General features: G+C 44.1%; 1 protein-coding gene and 1 long non-coding RNA gene across 2 annotated transcripts in view; one reads left to right on the forward strand and one right to left on the reverse strand.

The window, feature by feature from the left end:
• LOC128689390 (endothelin-converting enzyme-like 1) overlaps positions 1 to 20,106 on the reverse strand; it is a gene marked incomplete in the record, with an annotated part of 169,871 nt that overhangs the window by 79,920 nt on the left and 69,845 nt on the right. Inside the window, 1 exon segment of the mRNA XM_070086204.1 lies at positions 5,360 to 5,422. Coding sequence (XP_069942305.1) covers positions 5,360 to 5,422 — 63 coding nt within the window.
• Positions 1 to 20,106, forward strand: part of LOC128689393 (uncharacterized) — a 48,272-nt gene that overhangs the window by 13,353 nt on the left and 14,813 nt on the right. Inside the window, exon 4 of the long non-coding RNA XR_008407155.2 lies at positions 13,932 to 14,119. This is a non-coding gene — a long non-coding RNA (uncharacterized lncRNA). The remainder of the gene's footprint in view (positions 1 to 13,931; positions 14,120 to 20,106) is intronic.

Consider the following 20,106-nt stretch of genomic DNA (forward strand, 5'->3'; position numbering starts at 1 on the left):
TGATCCCATTGTATGTTTTTGTTATTGAAATTGAATTTCATGAAGAGACCTTCATGACTGCTCACATTCTGCTGGTCTGGAGCCCTGTGCATACATGTCTGTACCTCTATTAAGTTGTGATCTGAGTGAATTGTCTTTGACACAGTTATATTACGTATCAGATCGTCATTGTTAGTGAAGATGAGGTCCAGCGTATTTTCTAGTCTTGTAGGCTCTACTATTTGCTGGTTTAAGGTGAATTTGTTGCAGAGATTTAATAGTTCGTGTGTATGTGAATTTTCATCTGAGCTGCCTACTGGGGTGATCTCTGCTAAAACATTGTTTGCTATATTCCTCCATCTTAGGTGTCTCAGGTTGAAATCTCCTAGTAGTAAGATGTTTGGGGCAGGAGTTGGGAGATTTTTCCAGACAGTGGTCAATTTTCTCAAGTTGCTCCTGGAACTGCTGGGAAGTTGCATCTGGAGGCTTGTATACTACCACAATGACAAGGTTTTGGTTTTCGATCTTTACCACCAAAACTTCAACTACGTGATTTGAAGTGTTTGGTAGTTCTGCGCAAATTAGCGACTGACAAACAGGCCAACTCCCCCCCTTTGTTGCCCATTTAGTCTGTCACAACAGAATAGGTTATAACCTGGGATCCATATTTTGTCATAATGAGCCTTTATGTGGGTCTCTGTGAATGCTGCAAACATTGCATTTGACTCCGTGAGCAGTCCCTTGATGCAAGGAATTTTGTGGTTTTTTGACAGTTTTAGACCCTGTATGTCTGCAAAGACAAATGTCGTATTGGTGGAATTTAGGGGGGTTTTATTTGCTGGCTCTAGTATCTGTTGTTCTGGGGTAGAGGATACTCTTGATATACGTATATTAATGTTACATAGTATAGTTCAAATGGTCCAACCACTTTTCAGGTCACTGTCATTTAAATTGTCCTGTGGCCTGGTAGGCAACTCTATCCCTGGCAAGGGTAGAAACACTGCAACGTGTTTCCTTATGACCCCTGCTGTCCATGTTCACTATCAGTAAAATAGGTACCTGGATGTTAGTCAACTGGTGTGAGTCACATCATGGGGACGAAACTAATCTAATTTGCCTGAAATGCTCTACATAACAAGGGGCTTTCTATATAGTAGTTAGTCATTGATATGTCCTTATTTAAATAAAGATTATTATTATTAGTAGTAATAGTAGTTCTGGGTTTATCTTTCTCATGGCTGGACCTCCTAGTAAGGTTCTTTAGGTGCAGGTGTACACAAATACAGTTATCAGTGTAAATTACTTGGAATAACCCCCAAAAAATTAAGAGACTTGCTTCCATTGGAGCCTAGGTTGGAAAAGGAATATTACAGCATTATGAACTACCAAGAAGCACACAGGAAAGTAAAGGTGTGTGTATAATTTCTGAGGAAAAATCAGCAATCCTGTCAAGAGTGCAGAAAAAAAGAGAGATTACAGTGGACCCTAAGGTAACAGCAGCATTGGCTAATGCCAAAATCGAATAGCGGCACATTTTTGCGTCAAAATATTGGCTTGGCTAACATCCAAGAACTCGGTTAAGGACATTCGTCCCAAACATGTCCACGCAACCTGAGCCTATGTACAGCCAGTGTGCTATTGTTTACAAGCCAGAGAGAATGATTCCATGTGTACATGCAATATACAGTGGTCCTGCGTTTATTGTTGTTAATCCGTTCCTGGATGTCCGACAATTATCGAAATAGGCGATTTTCGAATCAATTTTCCACATAAGAAATACTGCAAATACAATTAATCTGTTCCTGACACCCAGAAGTATTAAAACAAAATTTTTTTTACATGAAATATAGATGTAGTACATAAACAATGCAATGGGACATGATGAATGAAACACTAACAGCATAACACTTACCTTTATTGGCTATTCTTCTTAGTGTATGGAAGACTGGAGGAGGAGAGAGATTGGATTAGTTACTGTTTGGAAGGGGAATCCCCTTCCATCAACACCTCAGGTACCAAGTCCTTTTCTGGGGTTACTTCTCTTCTCTGTTTCTTAATGCCACTAGGACCAGCTTGAGAGTCACTGGAGTCCTGTCTCGCACAAAAAGTGTCCAGAGAGCTCTGTTTCTGGCGTCTCTTTAAAACTTCCCTAAAATGGGCCAAGACTCTGTCATTGTACAAGTTGCCGATATGGCTTGCAACATCCTTCTCAGGGTGATGTTTCTCCATAAATCTTTCCATCCTACCCCACATTTCAAAGATCTCCTTAATTTCTGAAGAAGGCACCTTCTTCCATCTCTCTTCCTCCTCCTCTGCAGCAAGAATCTGAGCTGCGATCTGTTGCTGTTCCTGCTGAAGCTCTTGCAGCTCCTCAGTGGTTAGCTCTTCATTGTGGTCCTCCACCAACTCTTCCACATCCTCCAAACTCACATCCAACCCCATGGAACTCCCCAATGCCACAATAGAGTTCACAACTGACATAGCCTCATCAGGGTCAGCCACAAATCCTTCAAAATCCCTCTTGTGGACACAATCTGGCCACAGTTTTCTCCAAGCAGAGTTCAAAGTCCTGGTAGTCACTCCATCCCAAGCCTTACCTATATGGCTTATGCAATGGAGGATACTGAAGTGTTCTTTCCAAAAATCTCCTAGAGTCAAGTGAGTGTCTGAGGTAACATTAAAGCACCTTTGAAACATTGCTTTGGTGTAGTTTTTTTTAAAGTTTGAAATGACCTGCTGGTCCATGGGCTGGAGGAGAGGAGTGGTATTCGGGGGCAAGAACTTTACTGTGATGAACCCAAACTCCTGCAGAATTAGGTCATCCAAGTTTGGAGGATGAGCAGGTGCATTGTCCATTACTAGGAGGCACTTGAGATTCAATTTCTTTTCCAGGAGGTAACTCTTCACACTAGGGCCAAACACTTCATTGAACCACTCGACGAAAATTTCCCTCATGACCCATGCCTTATTATTAGATCTCCAAAACACACACAATTTACTCTTCATAACATTGTTTTTCCTGAACACTCTGGGATTTTCAGAATGGTACACTAGTAACAGCTTCACTTTGAAATCCCCACGAGCATTAGCACAGAACATGAGCATCAGTCTGTCTTTCATAGGCTTGTGTCCTGGCAGTCCCTTTTCCTCCTGAGTAATGTAGGGCCTCTTTTGCATTTTCTTCCAAAAGAGGCCTGTTTCGTCACAACTGAACACTTGTTCAGGTTTCAGGTTTCAGTCCTTCAGCCTCTATGTACTCCTTGCATTCACTTACGAATTTTGTAGCTGCAATTTTGTCCGAACTGGCAGCCTCACTATGCCTTATCACACTGTATGCCACTATGGTTCTTAAATCTCTCAAACCAACCTTTGCTGTCCTTAAATTCACAAATATCAGTACTCGTTGCAGGCAATTTCTTTACCAGATCATCATGCAACTGCCTAGCCTTTTCACAAATAATCGATGTCATAAGACTATCTCCTGCTAATTGTTTCTCATTTATCCACACCAATAATAACTTCTCAACATCTTCGAGTACTGATGATCTCATTTTTGTCAGCACATTTACCCCCTTTGCAACAACAGCTTCCTTGATTTCCTTTTTCTTGGCCACAATGGAAGATTTTTTATACATCCTGGCCAGTTTGGCCGCATGTATGCCACTTTCATATTGTTCAATGATGTTTTTCTTAAATTCAATCGTATTTCTCACCTTCTTTACCAAAGGCTTGGCACTTTGGAGCCATGGTAGCACTAATATGAATGGAATATTATGAAATATTTCATATGAACAAGTGAGAGGACCGTCGCTCACTGGTAAACAATGGCACACTGGCTGGGAAGGGAGGCCGAGGCGGCTCAGAGCCGTGAGTACGCGTCCAGGATGAACGACGATTAGCGAGTCAACCGACCATTTGCGAGCCAATGTTTGGACGAAAATAAAGTGTTGATTTCCGAAAAGGACGACTATCGAGCCCGACGATTATCAAGGGACCACTGTATTTTGTATTATTTCATTGTTTTTAGTGTTTGTAACTGCTAAATAAGGCACCTTGGGCCCAAAGAAAGCTTCTAGTGCTATCCCTGTGGTACAGAAGAAAAGAAACAAAAGAATTCAAGAAAAAACTCATAGCAAAGTACCAAAATGGAGGAGGAAGAGAGAGGGGAGAATGTGCCTTCCGCAGTGAATCAGTGATTCTACGATATGTACGATACTAAAGCAGCAGGTATCGATAAAGGCTATAGTGCCAGCCAGCGATAAAGTGTAGAATTAACAGTGTAGCAAGTTAAGCAAGTAAGTGATAGAAAACAACACGAAAGAAACTCTCCAATATTGCTTATTATGTCATATTAGATGAATTGTGATAGATAAATAAGCCACAGAGATGATGATAGTGTCATATTGAAGCTTAATAAACTCGTCTCCCTCTCGCCTCCTACCTGTCTTGCATACACCAACATGAGTCAATAAAGGTGAGTGTGATGTTAAATGTTCATTTATCCATTTTATTAATGCTTTATATTTCTCATTGTTTACTGTATGTATATCTATATTTAATCTTTAAAAAAATATTTTTTGTTAATACTTTTGGGTGTCTGAAACTGATTAATTGGATTTCCATTATTTCTTATGGGGAAAATTAATTCGGCTAATGGCAAAATCGGTTAAAGGCAAGCTCTCTGGAAAGGATTAATGCTGCTACCCGAGGGTCCACTGTACTATCTCACACCTATTTGAGAGGATGGTAGTATTGTACCTCCCTGGATAGTTGCTGTCTATCCTACTAGTGACAACTGTGTGGGTTTAACATGTAAACTAAGATCCAACAATGATGTGGAATGATTTAATCAACTGCAACTGTGGTAGTAATGGTGGTGACAAAGTTACTACACATCTGTATTACACTGAGCCGAAACAAGAGTTTTTGAAGTCGCTGGAGCAAGGAGACTTCCGAAGCCCCAAGACACACAGACTTGCCCTTCCTCAGCGTCCTGGGCAGATGCATTTCCACAAACTGTGCGGCAACAGAGAATGCATCAGCAAATCCCACAGAGAATGGGTCATTAAACACCCAGTCACAGAGAATGAGTCAACAAATCCCATCACATAGAATGGGTCAGCAAACCTCATCATAGAGCATGGGTTAGCAACCCCATCATAGAGAACAGGTCAGTAATTGCTATCACAGAAAACTGAAAAAAAAAAAAACTTACATTGAAGATCCTAATTTTTTTTTTAGGATTTTCTGAAAAAATATAGTTGCACTGAGCGACATTAAAATGATTAGTAAACACTACACAGGCACTCATTAATATTGATATACATACTATATCCTAAGTTATGAATTAATTTAAATATAAAAGAAAACAGTAACTTACATCGTTATTGGGCATCCGGTCGTAGTAGCTACGATGAGGCATAGAGAATCCTGAAGGCACCAGCTGTGATGGAGAGACTCTGAGTTAACTTTTATTTACATGTTTTATATATAAAAATAGAGATAAGAGATACAACATAAAAAAAACTCAATGGTTTGAAGGTACCAACCCATCCTTGCAAATTCTAAGTCAATTTTTCACATTGTTTTTCAACTAATTTCTTTATTTTATTTCAGTTAGGTCGTGTACCATTAAAAAATTTAGCCTATTATAACAATACATGAAATATTATAAAAGTGTTATGTTCTGAGGGGCAGACAGAAAACTGGGTTCCACTTTGCACATTACAAAAAAAAAAAAAAAAGTGTTTTCAGTGGAGACAGGACTCCAGAAAGCTGGAATGGTGGGGGTACACCAACAAGAGTTGGACACAGTACACACACATCTGAGGAGAAGCTGCTAAGTGGACTAGATACCTCAAAGGCAATAGGACTGGACAACATCTCTTCATGGGTCCTGAGAGAGGGAGCAGAGGAGCTGTGTCTGCTACTAACAACAATCTTCAACACATCTATCGAAACAGGGCAATTATCTGAGGTGTGGAAGACAGCAAATATAATATCAATTTTTATGAAAGGAAACACAGGCAGCATTAAACTACAGACCAGTGTCACTGACATGTATAGTATGCAAAGTCCTGGAGATTATCAGGAGATTGGTGGAGCACCTAGAAAGGAATGAGCTTATACACAATAACCTGCACGGTTTCAGGGAAGGGAAATTCTGTGTCGCAAACCTACTGAAGTTTTATGACAAGGTGTTGGCGTGGTGAAGAGGCTCTTGGTCTGAGGAATTAGACCTGTCGGTCTCCTTCCTCAGACTGAACTTAATTACCCCCCAATCCCCCCTTCCCTATCCCATCCTCCCCTTTTTCCTTTCCTCCTCCTCCTCCTCCTCCCCACCCCTCCCTTTTGCCCTTCCTTTTTTGGCCTTTGGGATTTTTCTCACAGGCGTGCTAGTTCCTGGGTAGGGGGAAAGGGTACCAGGGTCCATCCCATTCCGTTGAGGTTCTTGGCGGTGGCGTAGTTTGCCGTGGAATCTGGATCGCCTGGGGATGTCCCGATCCCTCTCCGGTATGGGTGTCTTTCGGGCAACGGGTGTATCTCTGGAAGCCACCTTTCGGATTCTGGGGGTGGTAGCCAAAGGAGGTATGCTTTGTGGCGGATATCCGGCCGCCCTCTCTTTTGTCCACCGAGGTAGCTCGGCAGATGTGAGGTTGCTATCCCGGATTGCCGGTTTACTGGCATGATGGGTAGGGTATGGCACGGGTTCCATGCTGCATCTGCGCTACTTGCGGTGCTGAGGTCCTCTTGGGTGCAGAGGGAGATTTCTGGCCCTTTCATTCCTCCTAGGAACTATCCCTCCCCGGTCCCCCCTTTTTTTATTCTTTTTTTATTTTTATTTTATTTTCTTTTTTTTCTTAAAAACAAAAAGAAAGAAGTAACATAACCATGGAGTACCCGATCCATGACCCCGCTACCCCCGGGCCCCTTATTGTTACCGCACCCCGTTCTGACCTCGCCTCATCTTTTGGCCACTCTTCGGACATTCCTAAGGCTAAATTCTTTACATTAAGACCGACTTCTACTGCCTATCTTTCCAACCACAGTATTGGCAAAGCGCTCCTACGCCACGTTGGTAGAGATATTTCCTTTCATGCTCTTAAGAGTGGTACGCGCATCATCACAGTCCAGAATTCTACTCAAGCTCATGATCTTTCTCTTCTTTCACATATCGATACTATTCCTATCACTATCGAAAAACATCATTCCCTCAATTCTTGTAGTGGTACTGTTATTCTGCCCCATACCACAGTCCAACAGAATTTCCAGACATGTGGTACTGACATTCTCGAACAGCTGGAGCTCCAAGATCTCCCAATTCTCAAGGTAGACACTTATGTTCTGCCTGCCCGTGGGCAAAGACGATACCCTGGCAATGTGGCTCATTTAACTTTTGACAGCCGTGAACTACCATCCTCTGTTTATGTAGCAGGACATCGGTTACAAGTTCGGAAAGTGATCCCTACACTGCAACAGTGTAGGAATTGCTGGCGATTTGGCCACCCAGCAAATATTGCAGATCTACAGCCGAATGCCCAGTCTGTGGTGCCGATGACCATTCTAATATGTCTTGCAGTCGAACTCCCTCTTGCCTCAACTGTCATGAGGCTCACCCTTCGTACTCTCACCGTTGCCAAGCCTACTTAAATGAGCGGGAAATTCATTGCCTCAAAGAGGCAGAAGGTCCCCCTTGTGCTATGGCGGTTTCTCATCTCCGCCTCCAAGGGAGACTGCCCCGTGTTTCTTATTCTCATGTTTCAAAGTGTCCCCCCACTTCTGGGGTCACATCTTCTGCAGCCCCCTCTGCGGTTGCCAGTCCCATAGTCACTCCTGTATCTAATTCTTTTGCTGTCCTGGGCTCAGACATCCCTACTTCAACTCCTCAGTCTGTCCTCACTTCTTCGTGTCCTCCCTCACAAACACCGGTATCGACAAGACCACGTACAACACCTCCTCCCAATCATCCCTCTACTTCTCAGAAGCCCAAAAAATCTCCTTTAACCCCTCCTTCTCTTCATGCACCTCCACATTTTACCTTCCTGGTCTCTGTACCTGAGTCTTCCCCTTTCATTGGCTCTGTTACAGGTGTGGAGGTTCATCCTCCTCCTCGTACTGTGCCTTCCTCCCCTGTCCCCTCCCACGTTTCTTCCTCTTCTGCCACCTCCCAGGTTTCTGCCTCTTCTGTCCCCTCCCACACTTCTCCAGTTCCCTGCACCCTTCCCCCCCCCCTCCCACCTTGGTACAGTCCATTACAGCTCCGATCTTTACTCAAACTCCTCCTCCTTCCATCTCCAAAATTGTCTCCCATACGATGTCTCTGAACTCCGAAACACTTGAAGCAATCTCTGAATATATTGCAGAGACCAAACCATCAGTGGACACTGATCCACCCTCTGTTCCTTCTCCATCTGCGCAACTCCTTTCTTCACAACGCACCATTCCTTCGCTACTTGAACGTTTTCCTTTGCCACCGCATGTGGACTTTTCTAACCCCTCTAGTCCATAGGTACCCTTACCTGCAGATTTCAGGTATCTTTATCGTTGCCAATCATGGCCTATTTACAGTGGAATATTTGCGGCCTCAGGGGTAATTGGGGTGAGCTTCAGATGTTGCTCTCCCAGTTTTCCCCTGTTGGTGTTTGCTTACAGGAACCAAAATTACACTCTGCCGTTATCTATCCTATCTCAGGCTATAATTTATTGTATTCTTCAGATCCTTTTCCTGATGGGACCTTTAATGAAAGTGCCCTTCTTCTACGCACTGATATTCCATACCATCAGCTATTTGTTCGTACTTCGCTGCATTACACAGCAGCCCGTATCCACTTGCATAGGTAGTATACACTCTGTTCTTTGTATCTCTCTCCTTCTCGGGCATTATCTATCCCAGATATTGCCTTTCTTGTTTCGTCATTACCGCCACCACTTCTGTTACTTGGTGATTTTAATGCCCATCATTTCCTCGGGGGGGGGGGGTCTCACTGTGATTCCCGTGGCATTCAGTTAGAGGCTTTTCTTGCTACCCACCCATCCATGTTTTAAATACAGGTACTCGCACCCATTTTGATCCTCGGACTCATACTCTCTCTTGCATCGATCTCTCAGTCTGCTCTTCCTCCGCCGCATTAGACTTCACCTGGTCTGTTCTCCCGGATTTACACGACAGCGATCATTTCCCAATCATTCTTACTTCCCCTTCATATTCACCACCTCTTCGTAACCCACGCTGGCAAATTGATCAGGCAAATTGGAACCTTTACTCACAACTAACTGTTTTTAGTGAGGTTCCTTCTTCGTCCTCCATTGATGAGCTTTTACACCTCTTCTCGTCCTCCGTTTTAACCACAGCTTCTCATTCTATACCCCAAACTTCGGGCAGGCATTCTCAGAAATGCGTGCCTTGGTGGTCTCCTGCTTGTGCTCGTGCAGTACGTTTGAAACGTGCTGCATGGGGCAGGTACCGGTACAATAGAACCACGGAGAGACTTGATTTTAAGCAGAAGCATGCAATCGCTCGCCATGCCATCCGTGACGCTAAACACACTTGCTGGCGAGATTGTCTCCACCATCACCTCTGCTTCCTCTATGAGTGCAGTCTGGAAAAAAGTACGAAAACTGAGTGGTAAATATTCTCCTGACCCGGCTCCTGTTCTGCAGGTTGCCGGTGTTGATATAGCAAACCCACTAGATGTTGCCAATGAAATTGGCAATCATCTGGTCTGTATTTCTCAGGGGCTCCATCTATGCCCCTCGTTTCTTTCCTCGAAGTCTGTCAGAAAGTTAGCACCCTTGGACTTTTCTTCTCTCGGAGAAGAACAGTATAATGTGCCTTTTACACTTCAGGAACTGGAGGCAACACACTCAGCTTGCTGATCATCGGCAGCTGGGCCCGATGACATTCATATTCATATGCTACAACATTTACATCAGTCAGCCCTTGCAGTCCTATTATGCCTTTTCAATCTTATTTGGTCACAGGGAGTTCTTCCACAGCTGTGGAAATCTGCCATTGTTCTCCCTTTCCGCAAACCGGGTACTACGGGACATGAAGCCTCCCACTATCGTCCCATTGCCTGGTAAATAGACGTTTAGTGTGGTATTTAGAGACACACAACAGTCTCTCCACTTGTCAATATGCCTTTCGTAAAGGCCATTCTACCATAGACCCCTTACTACGCTTGGATACATATGTTCGTAATGCCTTTGCGAATAACCACTCAGTTATTGCCATATTTTTTGACCTTGAGAAGGCATATGACACAACTTGGAGGTATAATATTTTGGCCCAAGCCCACTCCTTAGGCCTTCGAGGCAATCTACCATCCTTCCTTAAGAACTTTTTAACTGACAGACATTTCCGTGTTCTGGTTAATAATGTGCTCTCCCCGGACTTTATCCAAGCTGAAGGTGTCCCCCAGGGAAGTGTTCTGAGCATAACACTTTTTCTCCTTGCTATAAATGATTTGGCCTCTAGTCTTCCATCCAATATTTGGTCATCACTCTATACTGATGACTTTGCTACTGCATGTGCAGGCGCTGACTGTCACCTCATTACAGTTTCTCTCCAACATGCGGTCGACCGTGTTTCCAATTGGGCCACCACACATGGGTTTAAATTTTCCAGTACCAAAACTCGTCAAATTACTTTCACTAGATGCTCTGTCATCTCCGATCATCCTTTGTACCTCTATAGCTCCCATATCCCTGAACGTGATACAGTCAGGTTTCTAGGCCTCCTCTTTGACCGTAGGTTATCCTGGAAACCTCACATTACCTCTCTGAAGGCAACTTGTCACAGGCGGGTGAACCTTCTTAAAACCCTTGTTCATCTTTCATGGGGAGCGATCGTCGAACTCTCCTTCGCCTACATTCCGCCCTCATTTTATCGAAACTTGATTATGGTGACCAGATCTATTCAGCGGCCTCTCCTGCTACTCTCTCTAGCCTTAACCCCATTCATCACCAAGGATTACATTTATGCCTTGGTGCTTTTCGCTCTTCCCCTGTTGAGAGCCTCTATGCAGAAGCGAACGTTCCATCCTTATCCGATCGCCGTGATGCCCATTGCCTTCGCTACTATGTATGCTCTCATGATCTCCGCAATGCTTCCATTTATAGAATGGTCACCGATATTAGTAGATATTCTTTATTTGTTCGCCGCCCCTGTTTGCTCCATCCCTTCTCTCTTCGCCTACATTCGCTCTTGTCTTCTCTTCAATTACCACCTCTCTATGTTCATGTAGCATCTCCCTTTTCCCTACCCCCCTGGGAAGTTCCAGCTGTTCAAATCTGTTCTTTCTCACTCCCTTGCTCGAAAGCCAAACTGTCTACGGTAGCTTCCCACTCTCTTTTTCTTGACCACTTCCACTCTCATCCTCATGCCATTGCAGTGTACACAGATGGCTCCAAGTCTTCTGACGGTGTAGGATTCGCAGCATTGTTTCCGGACAGCATCATATGAGGGCATTTACTATCTTCGGCTAGTATCTTTACTGCTGAATCATATGCCATTCTTGCAGCACTTATCCGTATTGCATCTATGCCTGTGTCATCATTTGTGGTTGTCTCAGACTCCCTTAGTGCTTTACAGGCTATACAGAAATTTGATACACCTCACCCCTTAGTCCTCCGTATCCGACTTTGGCTATGTTGCATCTCTTCCAAGCATAAAGATATTGTTTTTTGTTGGGTCCCTGGTCATGTTGACGTACAGGGCAATGAACAGGCAGACACTGCTGTGCGGTCAGCAGTACATGACCTACCAGTTTCATATAGAGGTGTTCCATTTACGGACTATTTTGCTGCAATAGCTACCCACCTTCACACCCGTTGGCAACAACGTTGGTCTACTCTGCTCGGTAACAAACTTCAATCTATTAAACTGAGTATAGGTTACTGGCCGTCTTCTTGTCACCAGTGTCAAGGTTGGGAGACTACTCTCTCCCGCCTTCTCATTGGCCATACTAGTCTTACTCATGGTTATCTCGTGGAGAGGTGCCCTGCTCCTCTCTGTGAGAATTGTCAGGTTCCATTTTCGGTTAGCCACATTCTATTACACTACCCACTTTATCAACGAGCACGCAGAATATACCTCAGTCGTCGTTTTCGCTCTGCTACTCTCTCTTTACCTTCCCTTCTCACTGATGGACCCACCTTTCATCCGGACTCTCTCATTGACTTTTTGACAACTGACTTACTTCACAAACTCTGATGATACCTTCAGCCCTTTCTACCTCAATCTCTTGCTGCCCTCTACCCCCGCACTATCCCCTGCCCCGCTGTTTTCTGTAACCTACTGATCATCCCTCCCCCCTTCTACCACCCAATACTCTCGCTTCCTTCCCTACCCTGCAGCGCTGCATAGCCCTTGTGGCTTAGCGCTTCTTTTTGATTATTATAATAATAATATGACAAGGTGACAGAAGTAAGACAACAGAGAGATGGGTTGGGTAGATGCATTTTCTTGGACAGTAAGAAGGGTTTCGACACAGTTCCACACAAGAAATTAGTGCAAAAGCTAGAGGAGCAGGCAGAAATAACAGGACAGGCACTGCAATGGATCAGAGAATACCTGACAGCAAGGAAAAATTGGGTCATGGTACATGACGAGGTGTCAGAGTAGGCACCTGTGATGAGCGGGGTTCCACTGGGGTTAGTCCTAGAGCTTGTGCTGTTTGTGGTATGTGAATGACATGACAGAAGGGACAGATTTAGAGGTGTCCCTGTTTGCAGACGTTGTGAAGCTAATGTGAAGAATTCAATCTGATGAGGATCAAGCAGGTCTACAAAGGGATCTGGACAGGTTGCAAGCCTGGTCCAGCAACTGGCTTCTGGAGTTTAACCCTACCAAGTGCAAGGTCATGAAGACTGAGGAAGGTGAAAGAAGACTGCAGAGTACAGGCTAGTGAGGCCAAAGACTGCAAACTTCATCCATGGAAAAGGATCTTGGGGTGAGTATAATACCAAGCACATCTCCCGAGGCACAGATCAACCAAATAACTGCTGCAGCATATGGGCACCCAGCAAACCTAAGAACAGAGTTTCAACACCTTAGTAAGGAATCGTTCAAGACTCTGTACATCGTGTATGTCAGGCATATATGTACTTGAGTATGCAGCACCAGTATGGAACACACACCTGGTCAAGCATGTCAAGCATGTCAAGAAATTAGAGAAAGTGCAAAGGTTTGCAACAAAACTAGTCCCGGAGCTAAGGGGTATGTCCTACGAGGATATGTTAAGGGAAATCGACCTGACGACACTGGAGGAGAGGAGAGAGAGGGGGGAACATGATAATGACATACAAAATACTGAGAGGAATTGATAAGGTAGATAGGGACAGGATGTTTCAAAGATGGGACACAGCAACAAGGGGTCACAACTGAAAGTTGAAGACTCAGATGAGTCACCAGGATGTTAGGAAGTATTTCTTCTGCCACAGAGTTGTCAGGAAGTGGAACAATCTGGAGAATGATGTAGTGGAGGCAGTAACCATACATAGTTTTAAGAAGAGATACTAAAAATTGTAGTAACCAGCAAAGAGGCGGGGCCAGAAGCTGTAAATCGACCACTGCAACCACGAATAGGTAAGTACAAATAGGCAAATACACACACACAGTACAGTATGTAGATTTAACAGAGTAACCCAGCAAAGTCAAACAATGTAAGTTTATTTAGGTACAGGTACACATAAGTACAGCTATCATACATTTTTTAACAAAAAAGTAAATGGAAATAAGTCACTGTCTGACTTTTTTTTTTTTGGGGGGGGGATGTTATCCAAGGTAATTCACACACATGTTGCTAAGTATGATAGCCTGAAATCACAGAACCAATTTGATACTCCTCGAGAAATCCCAATTAACTTACGAACACTAAATCAGTTTTAAGTATTCATACACACTTAATTGTGCTATTGTAATATTTTTTCTGAAATCCCTCTACCAACAGACCCCTGGCAGTCTTCAAGCTGGCACTGGACAAGCACCTAAAGTCGGTTCCTGACCAGCCGGGCTGTGGCTCGTACGTTGGTTTGTGTGCAGCCAGCAGTAACAGCCTGGTTGATCAGGCTCTGATCCACCAGGAGGCCTGGTCACAGACCGGGCCGCGGGGGCGTTGACCCCCGGAACTCTCTCCAGGTAAACTATAAATTTTATAATTTTTTTTTGCTGACCTCTTTCTGTAATGTATAAATAAAAATTTACCCCTCCATAATCTGTATTTAGTTTTTAGTAGTATGTAAACATTAAGATTAGTCTGCCCGAAATGTTGATGCATGTTAGTGGCTTTCTTTGTGCTTAACAATATTTTACCACATGTAAACTACACATGGTACACTACGCAAAGAAATAAATATTTGAATTTGATTATTGTATCTGTACTTAAATAAAAGGGGACCTTTAGTATGACCAGGGCAACACATCAACGATCAACAATCACTAGCAAACTCTAAATCATTTATTTCCAGAAATATACGAAAGGAGAGCCAATAAGTTCATATTTTTGCAACTCGCAGACTCTGCCGCCCCTTTCCCTGTCCGTCAATTCTAGCCTCCTTCCACTCTCCAACCTCTCGTTCCCCATGGACTAGACCCATCTGTATCCTCTCACCTCTTCCTCATCTACATTATGCGTATCATTTGTGACTCATCAGCGGGCTCGCTGACTTCCCTTCCCTTCCCTTCCCCCCTTCCCTTCCCTTCCTCCCTTCCCTTCCCCCCTCCCCTTCCCCCCTCCCCTTCCCCCCTCCCCTTCCCCCCTCCCCTTCCCCCCTCCCCTTCCCCCCTCCCCTTCCCCCCTCCCCTTCCCTTCCCCCCTTCTTTTCCTTCTGTTGTTCCTCCTCCTGTTGTTACTGCTGTTACTATTCCTGTTATTGTTGCTGCTCGTCCTCCTGTTGTTACTGCTGCTGCTGCTCGTCCTCCTGTTGCTGCTGCTGCTCGTCCTCCTGTTGCTACTGCTGCTCCTCCTCCTGTTGCTACTGCTCCACCCCCTCCTGTTATTGCTGCTGCTACTACTCCTGTTGCTGCTGCTGCTCCTGTTGCTGCTGCTGCTCCTGTTGCTGCTCCTCCTCCTCCTGTTGTTGCTGCTCCTCCTGTTGCTGCTGCTCCTGCTGTTGCTGCAGCTCCTCCTCCTGCTGCTGCTGCTCGTCCTCCTGTTGTTGTTGTTGCTGCTGCTGCTGCTGCTCGTCCTCCTCCTCCTGTTGCTGCTCCTCCTCCTGTTGCTGCTGCTCTTCCTCCTATTGATGCTGCTCCTCCTGTTGCTGCTGCTGTTCCTGTTGCTGCCGCTGCTCCTCCTCCTGTTGCTGCTGCTACTGCTACTGCTGCTCCTCCTCCTCCTGTTGCTGCTGCTACTGCTGCTGCTCCTCCTGTTGCTGCTGCTGCTACTGCTCCTCCTGTTGCTGCTGCTGCTGCTCCTCCTGTTGCTGCTGCTGCTACTCCTCCTGTTGCTGCTGCTGCTACTCCTCCTGTTGCTACTGCTACTGCTGCTCCTCCTGTTGCTGCTGCTCTCCCTGTTGCTGCTGCTCCTCCTACTGTTGCTGCTCCTCCTCCTCCTCATGTAGCTGCTTCACGCTCAGCCTATCATTAGTGCGTCAGTACGGGCTTGCACGCACTGTGGTGGATGGTTGAGGTTTGAAACATCCCCTTTAGCCTCCCTTCTCATTCACTCACTGAGGTCTCTCTTGACTGCATCAGTGTCGAGCACCTACCTGCTCTGCCCTGCCTGCGGTAGGAGTGGCCTACTCCGCCCTTGAATCCTGGAGGCTCTCATGGTTGAGATCTTGTGGGCGGAGTCATGAGAACACTTGTTTACCTCAAGTGTGTCTGTGGGCGGCCTGTGTACATGTGTACACTTGTGTATACATGCTTGTGCGCGTGGGCACCTAGGTGCAGGCGGGAGCTCGTACGTACTTATGCATGTCTGCCTGGAGTCTGAGGGGATCGAGCTAGTTTGTGAACTCTTGGATTGTATCATACCTGACTCCTGAAACTGTGTATTGAATCTGCCTTCACCTCTCCCTCGTTCAACTCGTTTCTCTTTTCAGCCGCTCCAAGACTTGGAAATGCTTCCTAATATCTCTAAACCTCACCTGTGTCCTCTTAATTCAAAGTTTTTTTTTTTTTTTTTTTTTTTTTTATACTTTACCACTTTCTCTTAAATTTTGCCCCCTCAAGGAAGGTTCCTTGATGTTGGTGAGGGGCTCTTGATTTAGGGAATTGGATCTGTGCTCCAGTTCCCCGAATTAAGCCTGAATGCCTTCCACATCCCCCCCTAGGCGCTGTATAATCCTCCGGGTTTAGCGCTTCCCCCTTGATTATAATAATAATAATCTTAAATTTTGCACGTCGTAACCATATCTTCCTTAGTTCTCTTCGTGTTGTCTATATGTAGAGTACTCCGGGGGATCATCGCCTCCGAGGCCTAGTCTGAGACCAGGCCTCCTATTTTGTGTCTTGATCAGTCAAGTTATGGATGCTAGCTGCATGCAGTCCAACGTAAATCTAACTCATCATGAACTGCCTAGAGAAACTCGCAAGGTTCAAGCTTGAAGTCAAGTTAGGGGTCTAATGGTAAATTCCAAAGATTTGACGGATATAAAAACAATCCTTGTACCCATTATACTTATTGAGCTGTATCTCACTGTCTCCTGTACTTACCGAGCTGTATCTCACTGTCTCCTGTACTTACCGAGCTGTATCTCACTGTCTCCTGTACTTACCGAGCTGTATCTCACTGTCTCCTGTACTTACTGAGCTGTATCTCACTGAGCTGTATCTCACTGAGCTGTATCTCTGCCTACTCCTGTACTTATTTACCGAGTTGTATATCTCATCGAATATTTTTCTCTCGCTTGTGTATGATGTACTTACAATACGAAGATTTAGAATGCGTTCGTTAACTTCAGTATTTTCCAGGTATAAATAATCACCCATCTTTCTCGGACGCGTTCCAGTTTGCAGGACCTAAGTAGTCTCCAATAATGTGGTGTTTGACTGAATTGATACAATGTATATTTTCCTGGTCTGAATTTTCACCTACCTTAAATCAGTCTAAATTATCAAAAATGAAGTGCTAAACCTACAAGGGTCATACAGCAAATCAGTCTAAAGTATTTGTACAGAAATGTTTTAGTCTGCAGAGTACAAGTACCTTGAAAAGAATTATTACTGGCTAGATATCTCGGTTTTAAAGGTTCATGTTATCCAGTCTGCCATTTTCCTTGCAATGATGATAGTAATGTTATGTTCATGTTAAGTTTGTTGCAGTTCTACTCAAAGAGCATTCCTCGCTCTACTGGGACTAGTCTAGTTATAAACCTTTGATCCTTTTCAACCTGCGTATGCTTGACGAAGTAGGGGCTCCACCTAGCACAGTTATGTCGTGTATAAATTCCAAAGGATTTTTTGAGCTGCCGATTGATGGTCTAAGTTTTACTAGTCTTTCATTTGCCACTGTTTTCGTTGTGCGCATGCGTCTTCTCATCTCTTAGCCTTGTGGGCCCCATATATGGAGACAGTCTTCACCAATTCCTCACTTCATAACCACTCAGACTGAAGAAATGCTTTCTAACATCCCTGTGGCTAATCTGTAACTAACTTCCAGCGGTGTCTCCGAGTTTCAGATTCCCGCGTCTTAAACAGCTTATCCCTGTCTACCAGTTCAATTTCCCCGAGTATTTTGTTTATCATCATCTTGTCCCCCAGATTCTGTCCTCTTATGCCGTTAGTTTGTTCCTTGTAGCTCATGTTCCTTAGCGCAGGTACATGTCTTCTTGCATACTTCTTAGTTATCAAAAGCACTAGTTGATAGAAACTTAGCTTGCTGTGTATTGTGTATACGAGGGTGTACGTACGTACCTACACACACACACACACACACACACACACACACCAAGCATACTTCAAGCAGGTTTACCTCTCCTACTCACACAACTTTTTATAACTTAAGAAAAATATAAAAATCGTTGGGGGCAGGAGAGGGGAGAAAGAGGTGGAGGAAAGGGTGGGGACAAGGGGAGGAAATGGATGGGAGGGGGAGGAACGGGAGGGGACAGGGGGGGCAGGGTGCACCTTTAAACTGTACTGGCATACGCGGCTTAAAGGAGATCATACCTTAACTAGACGCAGGGGTTTGACTTCCATGCCTTTAACAGAACACACTACGTTTTCTGTCCCTTTAACATGACGCCTCGCGTATCCTGTCCCTTTAACAGACCACCTGTCATCTTCCCACCCATAATTAAGAGTAGTCAAGACGAAGGAAAACAAATGCATAAAATGCCAATACACACACACACACATTATATATATATATATATATATATATATATATATATATATATATATATATATATATATGTCGTGCCAAATAAGTAAAACTTGTGATTTTGGCTTAAAGAGTAATGCTCTTTTTGCCGAATAAGGCAAACGAAAATTTGTGTATGCAATAATTTCGCAAAAATCATTCGGAACTTAACGAAAAATATATTTCATTACATTCGTTTATTAAATTATTGTAAACTTATCTAAAATATATTTAGCTGGATTAGGCTAAATTAAACTGCGTTTGTTATAATAAGGTTAGGTAAGTTTTCTAAGGTTCTTTTGGTACAAAATTATTAATTTTTACATTAACATGAAAAAAAAATATCTTTAAACGTATAAGAAAATTTTTTTTAGAAAGGACTTAATTTTAAACGAGTTCTTGATAATTGACCAATTTTAACTATTCGGTAAAAAAAGAAATTCACGAAGAAGTGTGAAGAATCGAACTGGGGCAGGCATAATGTGAGTTCTCCCACACTTCCGACACGGCTTGCCTACCACCGGTTGGAATCCCCGCGCTCCCTCGTGCGCTGAGGAGTATAAATTAACCCAGGCCAATGTGACACCCCGGTGGCATATATATAATTAATAAGATTTAAAGAGAACAAATTAAAGAATTTATAACTGGTAAATATGGCTTGGAGAGAGAGAGATTAAGCAGGTAAGACACGAATAATGTGTGTTAATACATGGGACAACTGACTGACGTTCACTGATACAAGTAACGTCATCAATCTACAACTGATTGGCGCTCACTGATGTAGCGAGTAACATCAATCCATATGTGACTGATGCTTCGAGTAAAAAGTATCAATCTATGAGCAGTGATTAATGCCCACTGATGCATTAACATCAATCCCCCACATGAATCAATTTCCTAGACGCAATAACAGCATCAATCTTCACGTGACTGATGCTCACTGATGCAGCAAGCAACATCAATCTACACGTTATGTAGTAACATCAATCTACACGTTATGTAGTAGCAACATCAATTAATACACATGTGATTGATGCTCGATGATGCACCAGTTAGCAACTATAACCAAATTTTGCTTGTTTATTTGAACCTCTAAACCCGTGGGGGGTCGATCAGCGCTAGAAGAAGTGGAGACTCGATCCTCCGTTCGTTAAGCGAGAGACGGACAAGTTGTTCTTCCTGTTCACCGAAAAGGAGGAGACAAAAAAACCTTTATTGTTAGAACGCAAACCCACGGAACCAGCCAAGATCTGGTTCCTCACGAATGCTGAAGATGAAAGAAGACAAGATCTGGAACTTCACGAACGCCGAAGAAATTAGGATAGGATTTGGAACTTCAAGCAAACGTTCATGATGAGATGAGATCCGGTCATTCACGAATGTTCAAGACAAACACCTGCAAGATCTTGTTCTTCACGAACGCTCAAGACAAACACCCTCGGGATCCGGTTCTGTATGAACGTTCACGAACGCTCTAGAAGAAACACACACATCTCAGTTCCTTCAGGAACGCGAAAGATGCCACATCCTAGGCCGATCATTCATCACAATCAGAGATCACACACACACACAGGCCGGCTGCACCACTTGGACAGCCGGATGCTGAATCAATAGGTCAGGGCTGGCCATGGCAACACAGCACTGTCTGGAGTGTTTGTAAGGCCGACTCCAACAACTTCGTGAAGTGGGTTCGCAAGTCGGGTTCATGAGCACAGCTCAGGAGACGGGCCGGCTATCAGGATTCGCGGGGGGTATTACAATGTTAAACACAAAGAATTGCTAGCTAGTAGTGCCGCCTATGAGGTAGAACGGACAGTGACCT

This window comes from Cherax quadricarinatus, chromosome 18 (assembly GCF_038502225.1).
Source record: "Cherax quadricarinatus isolate ZL_2023a chromosome 18, ASM3850222v1, whole genome shotgun sequence".
In the NCBI taxonomy this organism is placed as follows: Eukaryota; Metazoa; Arthropoda; class Malacostraca; order Decapoda; family Parastacidae; genus Cherax; species Cherax quadricarinatus.